General features: G+C 37.1%; 2 protein-coding genes across 4 annotated transcripts in view; one reads left to right on the top strand and one right to left on the bottom strand.

The window, feature by feature from the left end:
• Window positions 1–14,373, top strand: part of mars1 (methionyl-tRNA synthetase 1) — a 54,019-nt gene extending 39,646 nt beyond the window's left edge. The window contains exons 17-22 of one of the 2 annotated variants that reach the window (NM_200076.2): window positions 1,006–1,110; window positions 1,317–1,512; window positions 4,210–4,281; window positions 9,497–9,523; window positions 12,332–12,457; window positions 14,000–14,373. In NM_200076.2, coding sequence (NP_956370.2) covers window positions 1,006–1,110; window positions 1,317–1,512; window positions 4,210–4,281; window positions 9,497–9,523; window positions 12,332–12,457; window positions 14,000–14,149 — 676 coding nt within the window. In that variant the 3' untranslated portion in view covers window positions 14,150–14,373. The remainder of the gene's footprint in view (window positions 1–1,005; window positions 1,111–1,316; window positions 1,513–4,209; window positions 4,282–9,496; window positions 9,524–12,331; window positions 12,458–13,999) is intronic. The other variant, XM_068221659.1, reaches the window with a different exon arrangement.
• A 19-nt stretch (window positions 14,374–14,392) lies between these two features.
• Window positions 14,393–19,724, bottom strand: ddit3 (DNA-damage-inducible transcript 3). 2 transcript variants are annotated; one of them, XM_073953062.1, is made up of 4 exons: window positions 19,608–19,724; window positions 18,185–18,251; window positions 17,602–17,805; window positions 14,393–17,526 (listed from the first exon to the last, which is right to left on the bottom strand). In XM_073953062.1, the coding sequence occupies exons 3-4, from the start codon at window positions 17,740–17,742 to the stop codon at window positions 16,939–16,941; spliced, it is 729 nt and encodes a 242-aa protein (XP_073809163.1). In that variant the 5' UTR covers window positions 17,743–17,805; window positions 18,185–18,251; window positions 19,608–19,724; the 3' UTR covers window positions 14,393–16,938.
• Window positions 19,725–20,263: the final 539 nt, after the last annotated feature.

Here is a 20,263-nt window from a genome sequence, read left to right as displayed (position 1 = left end):
ATATTATTTTCTAGCCTACATAAATATGAAAAATCACTGCTTTTATGTCTTCTTCATCTCGGGAGGCTTTTTCAGTTCATTCATAACAATTTGCTTTTGTATAATGTTATTATTATTAGCAGTGTTATTTATTATATCCATATTTATATTTGTTTTATTAAAACAAGCTTAGATTTGTCCACCTGTCAGGTTTCAGATAATATGGGGCAGCAGGTGTATTGGGATATAACTCAGGTTTTTGAGCACACTTCATTATTATTGTTCATTTATTCGTTTGCTGGAAATTAGAACTGAATTTAGAAATAGTTTTGAAACGAATATTTGTGCTTAACAAACAAAATTAATTATTTATAGACTAATTGATGTCTGTGCGTAAAGGTTTCCCTATCCAAGAGTGAAAGTGAAAGTGATCCATTATCTCTCATTCTCACACAGTAGATGCTCTGTTTAACTGTTTTCTGTTTACTGTTAACTAGTGAAATGCTCATTTTTTCCACTTAGACTTACTTTACGTCCTGTAAATAGTGAATGCGCTCTTGGTGTGACGCAGCTGGCTCTTAAAGGGAATGGGGAGATGAGACTCTGATTGGTTTATTCTCAAAACACACCTATAACTCATTAAGAAAATAAACTCAACTCTTTTAGACCATGCACCACGGCACAAGGCAGATTTCACGTCCTTAAATTAGCAAAAACGCGTCCTGACACGCCCTGAAAGCGTTTGCGCCCTGCGTTTTGCGCTCTGCGCATGCACCGTCAAAATATAGCCCTTAATGTGCAAATAAAATAAGACTGTATTATAGTAATGAACGATTTGTTTATAATAAAACTGCAGTGTTTTCCTCAGCTCTGTAATATTTCAGCAGTTCCTCTATATGTACATTTAGATTAGTGTAAAATCAGCGTCTGACATTGTAATGGATTATTAAGTGAATCTCGAGAGCCTCGAGTGTATGTTGAGGTCTTGGTGTGATATGACAGTGCTGGTTAATCGTGTGTGTTCAGGATCCGAGACGCGCTGAAGTGCATCCTCAACATGTCTCGTCACGGCAATCAGTACATCCAGCTAAACGAGCCCTGGAAGAAGATTAAAGGAGGAGCCGAGGACAGGTGAATACACACCCACCCACACACACACACACACACACACACACACACACACACAGATGGACAGACGCGCTCATGCACATAAATGCACAAACTCGCACGTAAAAACATGCACAAACACATACATGGAAAAAACACACAGACACACGCAAACACAAACATGCACCAACCCACACTTGTATTTAATGTGTGCGCGTGTGTGTGTTCAGATGTCGTGCGGGGACTGTGACGGGTGTGTCAGTGAATGTGGCGTGTCTGCTGGCTGCTGTGCTGGAGCCCTTCATGCCCACAGTGAGTCTCAGCATCCGCTCTCAGCTCCAGGCTCCAGAGTCCAGCAGCAGAGCCATGCTGAGCGGCCCCGGGGCCTTCATCTGCACCCTGCCCGCCGGACACCGCATCGGCACGGTACAGCAGACACTCTCACACACACACACACCTCACACCTTAAACACTTAACCGTTGTGAGCTGTTTGGTCTTGACTCTGGGCTGAGTTTGAGTCTTAATTTGGCCTCAACTTTCTCTGTGTTTCAGTACATGAGATGATTTTTGCTGACAAATCTTATTTTAACACACATTGCTTTTGGATTTGACTTAGGGCTGGACAATAATTCGATATCAAGAAGTTCCGATAAACTATAGTTTCTGTGCTTTGCTAAATGTGCGGGAGAGAGATGCCGACTAGCATCGGGGACACATCAGATCTGTTTCACCCTATAGAACATACTGACAGACAAAGCAATGACAGAAGATGAGGCATCATAAACGTTTAAGCCAAGCTGTCGCCTCACCACCATCCACCGTCCCGACACAGGAATCAGCATTGTCAGAAGAGAAGGCTATGAAGCAAACAGATGGCTATGAGGCGCTGTTTATTACAGAGAGCTGTTTATCCTTTAGGAAAATTGACCGAAATTACTATCTGATCATTTCCTCATATTTTAGTCGTATAATATTTTGTATTAGGCCTGTTGTTTTGTTCATTTCTGCACAGACACCTCGAAAGAAAGATCAACATTGACTGCAGTCTCGCTTCATCTGGTATTTCTCTCTAATTTAAGCCTATAATGCATAATTCTAGACAGTGCTTTTTTTAATAAATTGATTGATTCATTAGATTTTGACAACTGAAATATGAGAACGTATTAGCTTTCTGATTTATATTTGGTGATGATGTCTGTGGGTGTCAAAATTAAAGTGCACCTTGTCACTTAAAGTCTTTTTACTTATCATCATACTTTAAAACAATGACGTATGACCACTAGGGTTGGGTACCGAAACCCGGTGCCATTATAGCACCAGTACTTTTGTAACCGGTATGTACCGGACCGAATCAGCATATGAATTTCGATACCTAATTTCGGTGCCACTGGTGCTGCGACAAGGACGTAAGAAGCATCAAGGGGTGCATCAAAGCCACACATAGGTACGCATTCTCACACCATCTCTAAACATTTAATCCTAAACAACTCCGAGGAATACGGACAGGCGATGTCAGGCGTTTGTTCTTGTTGCTTAGGGAACGGACGCACGCAGTACAGCGCATTTGGTGAGCTCTCTTCAGATCAACACGCATGATCGTGTTCATCAAATTTGCTTAAACTAAGCGTTCTGAAGCAGATTTTACAAGCAAGGATTCTTACACCGCAACGTCAAGCATAGGCTTTACAAAAGTTGTGTGTAAAGGGGAAACACGTCAAGCTTAATGACACATATGATGGCTCATGGAATCAACTTAAAGGCAGAGAGGAATGCACCGTCTCTGAAAGCTCGCGCCATCATCTGGCACTTTCAATGAGTACACACATGGACACCAATGCTCCTATTTTAATATGATTAAGACAATACTCTTATTAAGAGTCTAGACTACCATGTAAACAGTGATTTTTGATTACCTTAAAGGACCACAGACATCTGCGTAGTGAAATATCAAATTTCATTAAAGAGCACTCTTCACCAGTCCATACTGCTCACAGCAAATACCTGTTTGTCATGGGGGCATGATTGAAAAGCTCCTGAATGAAAGTGAAACTGCACTTAAAGTTGAAAAGTTAAAAATGAAACACTTGAAATGACATGAAACTCTAAAGGAAACGTGGATAGCGTGGTGACGCAGTGACGTTAACCAATCTACAGTATCTGCTTTAACATGTAAGACAGGATCAAGAAAGGAACATTTAAAAAGCAGCTCACGTAAACACCATAATATTACTGTCTTATTCACATTAAAGCAAATCATTAGATTACTGATAACCTATTAAACATGGTCACAAGCCCCAAACCCAGAGAAAAGCAGTTCAGTATTTTGATCACAGCCTTTCCACAGGTTAGCACTAAGCTAATGTAATTTCATAATGCAAATCTTAAATTCATGCTAACCAACAAATGATATATTAATTGCAATATATTAATGTAATTCAAATATATAAAATATGAATGAATGTTTACTTTAAACTTAAATTATATTTTATTAATTTTTTCATAAAGATTTTGTCAAATGAAAGATTTTTCTAGAGTCGTCCACCATAATTTTGTGGCTCAAAAGTATTGGTTTAGGCACCATTTTGGCAACGGTACTGTTTTAAAAGTATCGATTTAGCACCGGTATCGAAATAACCCCAAAAGGTACCTAACCATAATGACCTCTGAGTGGAATACATGGGACTCCACTCAAATGTGAGGAGCGTTTACTCGCACGTGACCGTTTAGAAGCTTTGCCGTGTGAAAGCGAACCGCACCATCAAGAAAGATAAACATTGTAGCAATTTGAATCCCTGTTTTGGAACAAAACAAAAGATCTACAGGTGTGTAAGCAGCCTTAAATTTGACTCTGTGAACCTCCAGAAACCCTGTTTACACTGAATACTAGTATCTTGCAAAATAGCGTGTAAAATATCACGTACTGTCATCAAGACAAAGACAGAAATTAAGTATTAGAAATTAGTTAGTAAAACGATTAAATTTAAAAATCTCTCAGCACATGGGGAATATTTAAAAATGATTGATTTCACAGCAGGACGAATGATTTCCAGTTGATCTGTACACAGAGTTCAGTCAGCACTGTGAGGATTTTAATTCTGTTACCATGTTTTCCTCTCCTACAGGTCAGTCCTCTGTTCCAAAAGCTGGAGAACGAGCAGATCGAGGCTCTGAGGAAGAGATTCGGAGGACTGCAGGTTTGTAAAGACGTGCATTATTAACCAGGGCCACAAGAAGAAAATCTGATTTTATTTCAGAACTCTTTATGGAAATGACACAATCCTGAAAACTCATCTGAAAGGCACTATAATGACACACAAGTATAATTAAAAAGCTAAGGAAATTGGGGAGCTAATAAATAAATAAATAGCTATATAAATAAATACAAATGATTAGATGTCTAATGTTTAAAATATCTTAAATATCTGTGTTTGTGTGTATATGTATACACGCACACATATTAAAGTTATGTTTGTGAGTGTATGCACACACACACACCACACACACACACACACACACATGGACAACAAAACCAGTCAAGTGTCCATTTTTGGATCCTGAGATGAATACAAGATCTGGAAGCTGAATAAATAATCTTTCCATTAATGTTTGCTAGGATGAGCAATATGTGGCTGAAAAGCAGCTATGAAAATCTGTAAACTGAGGATTCAACTAATCTAAATATTGAGATAATCACTTTTAAAGTTCTCCAAATGACGTTATAGCAATGCACATTAGGGAGCAATACTGAAGGTTTGATATTTACTGTAGAAAATGTACAAAAATCTTAATTTATCTGCTTCATATTTTAATGATGTTTAGCATAAAAAGAAAAAGCAGTCACTTTGGATTCAGTGTATTATAAGGGTCACATATATCGTAGTATAATACTATCTCAGATAAATATGTGTAAAATAAACTATGTACTGTATTTGTGTTTGCAGGGCTCGAAATTAACTTTCTTGCTTGGTAGCACCGGTGCTCCCAATCTGAAAAATTTAGGAGACCAGAAAAAATTAAGCAGCACCCGCCAAAAATGAATGATGTATTTGACAAGTTGTATATTAAGGGATTTATTGTATTGGAAAACAACATCAATTGGGACTAACAAAACCCAGAAACATCTACAGTATCTAACTAATGCTGTGATGACCGATATTTGTGCAATAATTCCAAAATGAACGTTGAATAATTATAAAATATTAATGATGACGATGATGACAATAATACTAATAATGAATTATATTTCTCATCATCATGCTGCCTTGAATGTGCTTTAATGTAAGTTATCTGCTATATAAAGTCCTGCTGTTACTTTATGAAAAATAAATTGATGGTTTGCATCAAACACAAATGAAATATTGCAGTAAGAAATATTTATTTTGTACTATTGTTTTTATATTCATGTCAATTTAATAAATAATAGTTCTGCTACAAAACAAACAAAATATTATAATAAATCATTCAATTCAATGCTGAAAGCTGCAAAGCAGTCATCAGTAATTAAACAGAAAAATAATACACACCGTGAGAAAGAACGGACAAAAGAAATGAAGAAAAGTCTCACTTATAAAAGTTTTGGTTTCGGTTCGTGTCGTTTTAATGCTCAGATGCTCAGTTTTAGAAAAAAACCAAAACAGGTCGCAGTACAACCATTATATGCAGTCGCACGAATGCTCCCAATATATATTATGAGGTCGCATAGCTTAAATTTCGGGTGCATATGCGACCAAAATGGTCGCAATTTCAAGCCCTGGTTTGGTTAAAATGCTAATATTTCTCCTATTCCATTAGGGTCTGATAATTTTTCTTTCAAATCTCTGATGAAAACATTGTTTAGTGCAAAATAATGACAATTTAAAAAAAAAAAAAAAACTTGATGTTTCCAGTTGTTGTGATTTTGAAAATCAGGGTTATTCCTGACAGGGTTCAATGCTAAGGAGTTTTTCTACTGGCCCAATCGGACCCGTGGTTCAGATTTTTACTTGCCCTGCCAATATTTTTAACTGGCCCCACCAAAAAAAAGTGAATAGCTATTTCTTAGCCACAAATAACAAAAATGTGTCAAAATGTTTGTAAATCTACAATTTAAATATTTAAAAAAATGTTAATAAATGTGTAATGAGCAAAATTCAAAGTGTTTTGAAACAAAAGATGGCGAAAGACCTGCCAAACTGACGGCAAACTGTACAAAACCCCACTTCATGTTTTTAGCCGTGGTGTACCCTCGTATACGTCTGCTTCCAAGACGTTAGAAACAAATGTTTTCCTTTAGCATCATCATTTGATGATTCATGTTGCTGTCTCTTCGCTGTACTAATAACGTGCTCACAACATCCAATCAGATAAAAAGAACCGAGGAGGTAGCATTTGAAGACTTGAAAACACAAACTGTTTGTCAATTGTAAAACTGTATTTGCACGCAATTGACAAATAGTCACAGGCAAATGAAACTTCAGTGACAAGGCAGCAGTAACGATCCTGTCTACTGTCCCGAGCATCTCACACACTGGCCCCGGGTCATCGGCAGTCCTTATTGTTGAGCCCTGCCTGATTAGATATCGATTTCTGACTAAACTATTATAAGCTCGTCTGAAAAACTAATTTAGTATTTTTTTATTATTTTAAGTTTAGTATTATAATTCTAAATAATACAAAAAAATGCATTTTACTCAAACACACAATTATAAATCATAAATGTAGATAAATCTATAATGTGTAAACATGAATATATAATGCAATGCTCAGCAGAAATGAGCTTTACATTCATATGTTCTCCTGGATGCTTTACAGTAACATATCCAGGGCTCAACAATAAGGACTGCCCGGTGGCCCAGGGCCAGTGTGAGAGACACGTGGGACAGTAGACCGGATCATTACTGGCCCGATTGGGACAGTGCTGCCTTGTCAGTCACTAACATTTAATTTGTCTGTGACTATTTGTCAATTGCGTGCATTTAAAGCTTGTGCTTTTAAGTCTTTAAATGCTACCTTCTCTGTAATGTCGTAAAACAACATATTGCTTTCTGATTCGTCTTATATGATTGATTTAACCATGCTATTTTTTTTGTACAGCGTAGAAACAGCAACATGTCAGCAACATCAAATTATAAGGCTAAACGAAAATGTCTGTCTCTAGCATCTTGGAAGTAGATATTTACATGGAAACAACACGATAAAATAAAAATTTAGTGATGTTATGCATAGTTTGCCGTCAGTTTTACAAGTCAGCCAGCTTTTGTTAAATAATTTCAAACTGCAATAAAATACCTCCACATTTTCCATACTGCTCTTTTTGTTTGCATAACACTTATATTTACAATTGTTTTTTAAGTATTGAAATTCTAGATTTACAGATTTTATTTTTGACACATTATTTAAAATATGTGGCTAAAAAATAGCTATTAACTTTCCTTTTTTTTTTTTTGGTGGGGCCAGTGAAAATTTTGGTAGGGCAAGTAAAAATCTAAACCACTTGCCCGATCAGACCAGTAGAAAAAGTCCTTAGCGTTGAACCCTGATATCTGTGCAGATACATTAGATTAGTCAGTACCAAAGACCAAATTGATCAACTAATCTGACAAAACACTGAAGATCACAGACTAAAATTACTACACACGAAACAGCAAGTTGGGGAAAATCTTACACATTATTTTAATAAACAAGAAAAATCAGGAGAAGCTTAAAAAATACAAATTTAGATGGCATTTTAGAGTTCATAATTGTTTTTGTACACTCTTTAAATTTAAGTGTGTTTTCTTTCTGCTAAAGGTGTTCATGGAGCAAACTCTTCTTTAATGAATAAAACTGTTTATGAAACTGTTTAAATGCAGCAGAAATTGTTCATATTCACTGAGAAATGGATACAAACGTACATATCCAACAGGGCTGTGCTCAATTATGCTGAGCTTACTGTAAATGTACATATATTCAGCTGTAAATGGGCGTCCCTAGTGTGTGTGTGTGTGTGTGTGTGTGTGTGTGTGTGTGTGTGTGTGCGTGTGTGTTTGTGTAAATGATGGTTGTGCGCAGCTGGATTTCTCCACACTGAATATGTTCCTGAAGTGCTGTAAATAAGCGTCTAATCACTCCTGTAATGTTCTGGGATCAGTTGTAATTGTTGTTTATTGATGCTTGATCCTCCTGCTTTGCTCCTGTGGTACCGCAGTTTGTTTAGTTTAATAATTTGACACGATCTCTATCAGAGATGTGTGTTTGATCAGCCTGTAACTCTTCTCTGTGAGTGTGTGTGATGATTATTCTGTTATTTTAAATGCTTGTGCACGAGACAAAAAATAAGAACTCTGAGTTACGAACGTGCGTGTGTGTGTGTGTGTGTGTGTGTGTGTGCGTGCGTGTGTGTGTCTGAGAGAGGGTGTGTGAGATTGAGTCTAAATAGGAGAGCATGTCTTTTTTTGTGTGTGTGTGTGTGTGTGTGTGTGTGAGAGCGTCTGAGAGAATGAGTGTGTGTATGAGTGAGAAAATGTGTGTGAGATGGTGTGTTTGTTTGTGACAGTGTTTGTAAATGTGAGTGGCTGAGCGTGTGTGAGTGTTTTTTTAGAGTGTGTATGAATGATTGAGGCAGTGTGTGTGTGAATGAGTGCGTAAGTGTGACTGTGTGTGAGAAAGTATGTCAGAGAGTGTGTATGAGTGCGTTTGTGTGAGTGTTTGTGTCAGAAAGTGTATGTGTGTGTGTGTGTGTGTGTGTGTGTGTGTGTGTGAATGAATGAGTGCGTTTGTGTGACTGTGAGAAAGTATGTCAGAGAGTGTGTGAGTGCGTTTGTGTGAGAGTGTTTGTGTGTCAGAAAGAGTGTGTGTGTATGTGTGTGTTTGTTCTTATCAGAGAGTATGAATGGATGTGTGTTTTTGAGTGAGTGTGTGTGTGTGTGTGTCAGTGTGTATGAGAGTGCATTTGTGTGTGTGAAGTGTTTGCATGTGTGTGTCAGAAAGAGAGTGCATGTGTGGTTGCGTCAGTGTGTATGAGTGCATTTGTGTGTGAGAGAATTGTGTGTCAGTAAGAGAGAGGATGTGTTTTGGTGTGTATGGGTGCGTTTGTGTGTCAGAGAAAATGTGTGTGAGGGTTTGTGTCAGAGTGTGTGTATGAGTGCATTTGTGTGTGTGAAGGGTTTGCTTGTGTGTGACAAAGTGAGAGTGCGTGCGTGTTTGTCACAGAGTGTGTGTCAGTGAAAGTGTGAGTGTTTGTGTGTGTCAGTAAGAGAGAGGACATGGTTGGGTGTGTCACAGTGTGTGTATAAGAGTGCATTTGTGTGAGGGAGTGTTTGTCAGTGTGAGTGTGAGTGTGAGTGTGAGTGTGTGTGTGTGTGTGTGTGTGTGTGTGTGTGTGTGTGTGTGTGTGTGTGTATTTGACTAGTGGTGATTTTTCTTTCTCTCTGACTTGTCGCTCTTTCTCAGCCAGAAGAGGAGAGCGCAGGACTGAAGGTAGACCTGTGTGTGTGTGTGTGTGTGTGTGTGTGTGTGTGTGTGTGTGTGTGTGTGTGTGTGTGTGTGTGTGTGTGTGTGTGCACTATAACGGACTGTGAAATGGATTCAGTGATGATGTCTATATTGAAAGAACAGCAGCTCTGGATCAAAGCGTCTGCTGTCAGTCTTTCACACACTCAGAATAGTGTGTGTGTGTGTGTGTGTGCGCCGTCGGGCGCACGCAGCAGAAAACACACATCTTAAAGACAACAAGCTCATTTCACATTCCCTTTCATCTGGATTTAACAGCCCTGATTTCACACTCCATTCACTCATACAACTGTGTGCACTCCTGATTTCATGCATGCGCTCGTGTGTGTGTGTGTGTGTGTGTGTAACAACTACATTACTAATCTCATTTCTGTGTGTTTTTATTAATAATTTAATTATTGAATTATTAATTTGTCACTTTTATTAATGCAGATATAAAAGAGGAGCATGAATGAATGAATGAACAGTCAGCTTCATTCAAATAAAAGCGCCATCTTCTGTGTTTCCTACTGATTAATTAACACACAACTGAGCTTCTGTTTTATTTGGCTAATTATTAGATCATATCATACAATTATGAAGCTGTCTGTTTTCAAAAGAATGCATGAGGAGCAGTTTTGTTTTTGCTTTGTTGTTTTCCTAAAAATGCACACATCAGATGTGCTGTTTGAAACACTGAAATGTGTATATTTCTGTTCCTGGACTGAGCGTCCCAATTAAACATTACATTTGTCACTTTTATTCATGTAAAATATAAGAAACAGATGCATAAATCAGTAATTATTATTAAATTATCAGGTCGGTATTTTGGGTCGGTATATCAAAACCAAAATAAACACGTGCTACTGCCTAATTTATTGATTAATCAATTCATATTCTAAAGTTATTCATCAAATACTCATCTGTTTTCAGAGATGTGTGTGTTTTTGTGGCCCTATTTGCATTTCCCCCCGAAAAATAAATGCAATCTGGATTATTCTCTTACTCCAAGCTCATTCATTTTCCTTCGGCTTAGTTTTTTGTTTATCAGGGGTCGCCACAGTAGAATGAACCGCCAACTATGTTTTATGCAGCGAATGGCCTTCCAGCTGCAACCCAATACTGGGAAACACTTATACACACTCATTCACACACACACACACACACACACACACACACACACACACACACACATTTATACACTACAGCCAATTTAGTTGATCAATTCCCCTATAGCGCATGTGTTTGGACTGTGGGGGAAACCCACGCCAACATGGGAGAACATGCAAACTCCACACAGAATCACCAACTGACCTAGCTGGGATTCAAACCAGCGACCTTCTTGCTGTGAGGCAATCGTGCTACCCACTGCGCCACCGTGCCGCCTTTTATAATTGAATTAATTGATATCTAAAGTTATTAATTAAGCCGTCTGTTTTCAGAGATGTGTGTATTTTTGTGGCCTTATTTGCATTTTCCCCCAAAAATATATGCAATCTGAAATATGGATTCTGTCTGACTCCAAGTTCAATTTATTCTGGATTTTATATTTTTATTCTTGATTAATTTTTCATTATTGCATATAAAAGACAAATGCATGAAAACACAAAATATGAATAAGTGAAAACAAAAATAAAAATGTGCATCTGTTTGTATTTCATTCAGGATTATTTTGAATTATATATTTTTAATACAGATTTAGATCTTTTTTTGAATTTGATCTGTTGTCTTATGAATGCATCTTTTTTGTTAGATAAGAAAAAAATTGCAAAAGAATGCATACATTTTTTTTTGTTCTTGGTTTATGAATTTTTTCCTAAAAATGTACATATATACTATCAGATCCACTGTTTTAAACACTGAAATGTGTGTATTTCTGTTTCTAGACCGAGCGTCCCATTTAAATATTACATACGTCAATTTTTTTAAATGCAAAATCTAAAAATAAAATGCATAAATCAATAACTATTATGAAATAGTCAGGCCTGTATTTTGTGTCAGTATGATCAAAACCAAAAATAAAAACGTGCTACTGTCTAGTTTAAGTCATTAAGCTATCAGTGTTCAAACGTGCATCTGTTTTTGTGACATTATTTGCATTTATTTTCTAAACAATTGAACGTAATAAACTATATGAAATATGGGTTTCTAGACTCAGAGTTCAATTTAACTATTAAATATGACCTTTTATTAATGCATATAAAAAACAAATCATGAATAAGTTTGTTAATTATTAATTTGTCTATCATAAAAACAAATTTATACACTAAAACAAAGTTTAAAATGTGCATCTGTTTTTGTTCAATTTATTTGAATCGTGCATTTATTAAGCCGTCTGTTTTGTAACGAATGCATGTTTTTTGTCGATTATTTTATTCGCCTTATTTCTCTAAAAAAAATGACACTTAATATACTATCTGAAATATTGAACTCTGGATTTTTCTGTTCCTAGACTGCGAGTTTAATTATTGAACTTGTCATTTTTATTAATGCATATCTAAGAAAACATGCATGACTCGATGCATATTAAATTGTCAAACACACTTTCTCTATTTTGTGTCATTAAAACAAATTCATTAATAAACTATGAAATTGTCAAGCACACTCGTGGTGTATTATATTAATAATGTAAACTGTACATGCATCTAATTTATTGATTTAAATCCTATGAAAGAAATAATGAAGCTGTCTGTTTTCAGATAAATGCATGTATTATTTTGGCATCATTTGCATGTTTTTTAACTTGCACACAGTATGTTGCTTGAAATAGTGAGAGATGTATTTTTCTGTTCCTAGACTCCGAGTAACAGCAGCGTTGCAGTCGAGAGCAAACCCAACGCTGGAGCTGCACAACACACACCAGCCAGTGTGACTGCAGATCCAGAGAGAGCCAAACAACTCACAGCTTTAGTGGCAGAACAAGTATGAACACACACACACACACACACGTCCGATTAATAAATGAAAAGATGAAAACAATGCATTAGTATCACAAAAAACATCACAAGATATGTGATCTGCACACTGCGCTTCTCTGATTAGCAGCTGCATTTCATTTTTTCGATGTACTAGATGTCTATTATAGTTTATAGTTTTTCTGATGTATTAAATATTTATTATATTGTATAGTTTTTTAAAAAGATAAATGTTTTATTTATCATTTTAAGTTCTAAAATTTATATTAAATATCTTTAATTTCCATTTTTAGACCTGTAAACGCATCGGGTTTAACTTGACTGACTTGCGTAAGATTTGTTGTATTTTTTGTAGAATCAAACGTGAAAATAAAGATTAGGATTTTCCTTTTTTTTTTGCAATTAGCAAGGTTTAAAAAATTTTAATAAATTGCAATAAGCACCCACTAACATGAGGTATATCTTGTCGATACATTTGTCATTAAGGTTTAATAAATGTAGAGTCACAACGGAAATGATAATAAAAAAATAATGTCTAGAAAATCACGTTTTTTTGCTCTAATTTTATTTAATGACTAAATTAAATATTATTTACCTGCCGCATGCGAATACAAATATTGATATTCTTTTTTTTTTAACTAGCAAGATAAAGTAAATGTAATAAACAGTCACCAGCATATGGTATACTTTAATTTTGTAAAAACATTCGTCTTTGATGTTTGATAACAGTAGAGTTGCAATGAAAATGATTATACGAATGACGCATAAAATAAGTCCAGAAATCTCACTTTTTTCACTCATTTTACATTTAAATGTTGAGGTAAATATTTTATCCCGACGTTTGCGAATACAAATGTTGATATTATTTATTTTGATCAATAACCAATATATATAAAAAAAGAAATGTAAATGCAATAAACATCCTCCAATATATGCTATACTTGCATTTTGTCGAAACATTTGCCGTTGATGTTAATTAACAGTAGTTACAATGAAAATGATGATAATAATAATGATAATAAATAAAAACAAAAATGTCCAGATATATACATTTATATATAGAGGATTTTATTTTCACAAATTTTTCTCCATTGTACGCAAATGCTTATCAATTGCTGTTGGGGTTTTTTTCCATAAAATTTTTCCCGCCGTACGCGAATGCTAATATCTGAATGTTTAGTGGTTATTAATCGTGTGTTTTGTAAGAAAAATGCTAAAATATAAAGATTTTTTTTTTTTACTGTTTTTCCCCCATTTGTACGTTAAAGCTAGTATTTGGTTATACTTTATTTTTTGTATTCATCTATTTCCCGCCATATGCGAATGCTAAGTGTTTAGTGGTTTATTGGTTATTAATCGTGTGTTTTGTGAGAAAACTGCTAAAATATATATATATATATAAATAGTTTTTTTTCACTGTTTTCCACCATTTGTACGTTAAGGTTAGTATTTGGTTATTGATATTTTTGCATTAATTTTTCCCCGCTATATGCGAATGCTAGGTGTTTAGCGGTTTTGTGGTTATTATTCGGTGCGTTTTGTGTTTCAGGGTGAAAAAGTTCGAGCTCTGAAAGCACAAAAAGCCGAAAAATCTGCCATCGGAGTAGAAGTGGCCAAATTATTGGACCTGAAAAACCAACTTTGTCTTGCGGAGGGCAAGACCCCGGAGCCGCCCGCGCAAAAAACCAAGAAGAAATAAGGTGAACATGAGGATGGAGAGAAATCTTTGGGAATATTTTCTGGGGAAAATGCACTATTTATCCACTCCTACATATATATTAAACAAATGCAACCAGTCCTTTTTAAATGATCCGTTTTTAGTAAGCAATCAAATCAATGTAAACCCAGTTTCATATTTCTGCTTTGTTACTCTGATGCTAATTAATTTTACTCAATAAACACAGAGACGAGAAATAAACACCACCAAGACTCCTTTCGGTTCTTTTTTTTTTGGAAAAATTTTTAATAACAAAATGTGTATTAAGTAAGGCTAGATAAAAATGTTCTGCTACGCTAGTACATAATTCAGCATGCAATATCAATGAGTTTACAAGTGCTGATGATTATGATTTCATATGCATGTGATACACGTATATAGAAAAATAGGCATGAGGCAGAGAGTATGATATAAACCGCTAGTTCTAAAAAAAGTTTCAAGAGGAGTAAGTGAGAGCAGAATCGCCGTCGTCTCACACACACACACACACACACACAGACACACACACGCGCACGGTTAGAGGCCTCGGGTTGATGGTGAGCTGCAGAGAGAAATGCGTGGCTCACACAATCATTTGCAGTAACAGTCCTGAGCTATTATTAATCTATTAACACTCGTCTGAAGCCCTTTCTTCAACACAAGCACCTACAATCATCATTACAGATACAATCAGCATTCTACAAGCCTTTATTGCAGCTCTGCCGCTTCTACACATTCCCTTTACAATCAGCTTTCAATTACACAAAAAGTTGATTAACCTTTGGGTTGTTTAATAAAAGTCGGTGCTTCAAACGGAAAAAAACGAAAGTGCAAACCGGTCAAAACACCCTGCATTCAATTTAGAAAAATGTATATTTTTAGTTGCATGATGATTTCTTTATTTATTTCTTGCATTGGGAATGTGAGTCACAATCTATAGTAGCTACAATAATGTTGCCATAATGAAGATCTCAGTCATTAATTCGTAACATTTCTGTAGTTCGATAGTATATTTGTTACTATAATGCAGATCTCCGTCTTTATAACACTTCTGTAATTCGATACTATAGTTACTATAATGCAGATCTCCGTCTTTAATTCGTATCATTTCTGTAGTTTGACATTATAGATGTTACAATAACGCAGATCTTATTTTTTAATTCAGAACATTTCTGTAGTTCGATACTATAGTCATTAATACAATTCAGATCTCCGTCTTTAACTCGTAACATTTTTGTAATTTGATACTAAATATTGAATCGCCGCTTTTTTAAATATTGAAAACGATACATAACATTTTGTACCAACAAATTTTTATAAAGTTACGCTTAATTGTCTTTATGCTAAAAAAAATGTATTGTGTTAATGTTTATTTTGCAGTTTGTTAAATCATTAAATTGTTACTTTTTTATAGTTTGATACTAAATTTAAAATCTTTTTTGTTTTTGTTTTGATGGTTAAGCTGTAATTTTTCCTTTTGAACTAGCTGAGAAAAATATTAAACCCTATTTAATATTAGGCTTCGATTAATAACTGACAATATTACTATTTGTAATTTATATTATTTCTATATTAAAGACAATTTTTTTTAAGTCTAATTTACACAGTTTGGTCAATGTAGTTTTGGACGTTTTGAAGTGTTTTAAGTTATCTGCTTTGGATAAAGCGTCTGCATAATGAATAAATGTAAACATAAAATGAACAGTCTTTTAACGTACTAGAAAAAAAGGAAAATATTTGTAATATTGCGCTTAGTTTAATTGCTGTCATGCAACTTATTCGATAACTTTTTTAAAATTGGAATATCATTCGATAAATAGAAACATTTAAGCGGTAGTATTTCGCGTGTAACTTATGCCGATTTAAATGTTCAAACATTTATATTACGTTAATTCAAATTAGACGATTCTGAATTTTCATTTCGCAATGTCCGATTTGATGTTCCTTTGATTCTTTTTTTTTTTTTATGCTTTTGTAACATTTAAATAGTACTTGATTTCAACAATTTATTTTATTTTTTGTTTGAACTCATTTTTATTTTTAAGTTATTTTTAAATAAATGTTTTGTTTTTAAACCCTTTGTATTCCAGGTTACAAATCAAGTTTGCGTTTTATTTGCATTTGAAGTTTCCATTGCATATGCCTTTTTTAACATATTAACAGTGGTGTTTGTTTTAAGCTTCACCCATTTCAACCTTTTATTTATTTTTTATAAATGTAGTTATTTTGTATTTAAAATTCCATGCTAAAAATCAAGTTTGCATTTTATTTGCCCTTCATGTTATTGCTGTTTGAACATCATTTTTTTTGCAATGCCATTTATTGATTAAGATAAAGTTATTTTAAATTTAAATCTTTTTTTTTTTAATCATTTAAATTATTTGTTACAAATCAAGTTTGTGTTTAATTGCCATTTGATGTTGCAAACATTCCTTATTTGGAATTTCGCTATAACATTTAAACAGTAGTATTAGTTTTGAGCTACACTAATTTTAGCATGAACTAAATCTCTTCTTATTATTTTCATATTTTAATTTGAAGTCTGCATGCGTGGTGGGCTGAGTTTTGACCGGCCTGCGTTTTCCGTTGAGCTCCACATTCTTTCTTTTCTACGGCTTAATCTGACTTTCTCTTTCTCTCGGTGGGAGACATTCACTAAACCTCCCTTTCTCCCCCCTCAATCCCACGTGTCTTTTATCTCCCTCTAAATGTGCATTTCACGCTCTCCACAAGAAGAATTTCCTCCGATTGTTGGCGTCCCCTTCTTCTCTACATGTCCTCCTGTTGCTCATTCACCTGCGGGTGTTGACCAGTCTTTCGATAAGCGCCCGCCGCGTCCTCTGCACCTCCTCGCCCAGTCGCTCGATCTCGGCTTTCAGCCGCTCGTTTTGATCCGTCAGCTCCTGCACTTTCCTTTCATTCTCCTGTTCGCGCTCTCTGCGGCTCTTTTTCCCAGGGGATGCAGAGCAAAGTGCGCCGCCTCGTTTTCTTTTGCGTGAGGAGGAGACGGGTGGAGATGCCGGCGGGGAGCAGTTTAGAGAAGGCGAACGGGACGCTGAGGAGCAGGATGATGTGTCGGGAACCGTCGGGAGCTCCTCCTCTTCGCTGGCGGCTGGAGATGGAGGTGCATGCAGGTGATACCCAGCGCCTCCGTTTACCATGGTGTCACCAACACCACCTTCGCTGAGGAGTTCGAAAAACTCCGGCGGAAGGAGATCTCCGGATGAGGTGTTCTCCGTGGTTCGTTCTTCTTGCCTTGGTGGCGATTGGTGAACGGGCGGATCTTCGGTGACCCGTTGCACCCCGTCGCCCCATACCTGCCCTTCGGTCAACCAGGTGAGCGAACAGCTCTCCAAAACATCCAAAAACTCAGGCTCCTTCTGCATGACAAAAGAAATCGTTAGTAAACGTAGGGAAAGTTAAACGTATTTTGAACGATTCCAGACGCTACTGACCTCTGAAGAAGGCGGGGCTCTTGTAAGTTTGGCCCCGCCCGTGTCGGAGCCCAGTATATCCTGTAGGTCTTCATACCACGCCTCCAACTCTGCACCACACAGCGGCCCCACGCCAGGGGGGTACAGCCACTCCGCAGTCATCGCACCAATCAGTCGCTATCCACAGACACAATACGACACGCTCCCACTCCTAGCACACCAGACCTGACCGGCGACACCACAAATCAATCAACTGTGCTGAAGAAGCGGCAAGAAAAAAACCTCCGATGCGTCTTGAGCGCAGCGCAGCGTACAGCTGAGAGAGGTTTGGGGAGTACGCGCTTTATCTGGGTGACCCGTTATTATTATACACGACATTAAGATTGACTGCTCGGCCACTGTGTGAAATAAGGACACATAGTGGCCGAACATCGTCACTGCATAACAACAAACAAACAAACAAACAAACAAGCCCTGGAGATTCACAAGCATGCATGAACACTGGGAGTTTTGTGTGTCCCTTAACTTTATTAACCATGTTTAGTGTTGCTTATTAAACTCCTTTCACATCACTGTGTTTGAATGAATCAAGTAAAGTGCTCACCTTATAAAGAGACTCTTGTCAATCAAGTTTGAATGTGAGTTGTTGGCGATATTTTGTCCCAATAACTCTAGAAAATAAACAAAAAATGAAAGAGCTCAAGCCACAGTTCATGGTTACCAAAAGTATTTAATAAAAGAATATGAAACATAAATGCATGTTTAGGTCATCTGTGAAACAAACACAAACAGGAAAGCCAGCAAAAAGAACAATGAAGTGGTATAAAGCATAGAGATAAAGGAACCCGAGTGTGTATTCAGCAATGCTTAAATGATTGTAAAGTTAATAATAACGCATAGCAGTTATGGATTCTTTAATGTGGAAAGTGAAATTAGGTCATTGTGTTTTTTTATGTAAACAAAGGCGCATTGTGTGCTCGAGGGCGCCCTCTGCGCGTGCACGCACAAACACACACACGCACAAACTGTCCGTCAAAACAAGCCGGATCAGCCTCACTCTCAGCCGGGTTTATTCACAAGATCAGCTGGAAGAACAGCGCAGACACAACACACACACACACACACACACTGCACAGCTAACAGAGGACTTCAGAAGTGAGTGCGAGACAATGAAAGCGGAGCCAACACACACCCGCGGCACTCCACTGTTGTTTTTATTTATAGAGATCATCATAAACTAAACATTATGGTTTTATTATGTATTAAAATATGATAAATAAGAAATGTCACGCCTTGTGTTTGTTGTCTTTTGGATTTAAAGTTACTCAGTGAATGAATCGAGTAGTTTAAATAACGACAGGAGGATCGACGCATTCCAGTGTAATGGAGCTCGTGTGTCGGTCTGGGAGCCGGATTGAGTGTTGTTGTTAATTGTGCGCATCTGGAGCGGGGTTTACGAAACTGACAGCGAGCCAATGACGTCATGGAATCAAAGTACAGGACTGAGGAAACAAAGGGCGACACTTCGACGCGAACTCGCACTTTAAAAGTACTTCAGCGATTTAAAAACGCGACGAGATCTGCGTCGCGACCACGTCGGCGTGATTTCGCGATCTGTGAAAAGTTGATGTCGCGCAGTTTTCGCTGACAGGAGTGCGGGAGGCGATCGGAAGAAGTAATAATGATACGAGTTCATATGAAGGCGTTCGCGGAAAAAAAGTTGTCGCGTGTCCGTCAGAAATAGCGAGACTGTACAGTTATGACAGCTGTCACGGCGCAGTTTTGAAGAAAGAGTTACTGATGGAGTAAATGTTTATAAAAGAATAGGATAAAACTAATAATGAAATAGAAATAAAACATGTCCAGTGAAACTCGAGATGAGCAACTGTAGTCCAAAAACAGCTCAGGAGTCGCCAAAACATGCGCGCTCCCGTTTTCCAGAAGAGGAAAAACATCTTGACGGAAAACAGCAAGAAAAGTCCAGAAGATCACAGTAAAGAGCAGAGAATAATAGAGATGACACTCACCCTTTTCTTTTTATTGTTTCTTTTCCTCGGCTGCTTCTGATTCAGGGTCTGTGTGTGTTTTTGTAGAGATGGCTGATCGCTCATGTTAACCATTGTTCAGCTGAAGTCACCGAGTGTGGATTTCGGAAACTCCCGGGGACATTTATAGAGAGACTCCAACCGAACTCCGGGGGAAGGATCTTGAGGCGCAACCTAACGCAAATCACGAGGAACTGACAGGAGATGGTCGGCCGCCTGGTCCAATGAGGCTGGGCGGTGGACATTCTTCTGCTTAGAGACATCCAATGAGCATCCGCGCTGAGCGCGGGGGGCGGGACTCTGCGACTCTGCTGGTTGTCTCGCTCTGCGCGGGTTCGGTTGAGCCGCAGATGTGATGCAGTCATAAGACGGCCAGGACGAATTTGGGGCGTAAGGGAGTCACATGAAAGGAATGATGCAATCGTTGGCAACCGGTTTCTAGTCGGAGATAAGACTAGCAGAGCCCGAGCATGTTTTATTAAACAACCTTTCGTTAAAGAGAAAAAAAGAAAACTGACGAACCGCCTTATAAGGGTGTAGGAAAATCTCTCCATTTCTGCTGGCGTTCGCATATGCGCCTGTAGAAATAGGCGACGGTAATATCCGTGTGATATTCAACACATTTGTTCACACTTTTT

This window comes from Danio rerio, chromosome 6 (assembly GCF_049306965.1).
Source record: "Danio rerio strain Tuebingen ecotype United States chromosome 6, GRCz12tu, whole genome shotgun sequence".
Lineage (NCBI taxonomy): Eukaryota > Metazoa > Chordata > Actinopteri > Cypriniformes > Danionidae > Danio > Danio rerio.
The sequence above is the reverse complement of the archived record's forward strand: the minus strand, read 5'-3'. Positions and strand labels throughout refer to the sequence as shown.

Bases quoted from the DNA above. Each gene is read 5' to 3' on its own strand.
- ddit3 (XM_073953062.1), bottom strand. From the start codon at position 17,742: ATGACTGCGGAGTGGCTGTACCCCCCTGGCGTGGGGCCGCTGTGTGGT. The intron at 17,527-17,601 runs GTCAGTAGCGTC...TTTGTCATGCAG, and splicing joins GAGCCCCGCCTTCTTCAGAG to AAGGAGCCTGAGTTTTTGGA.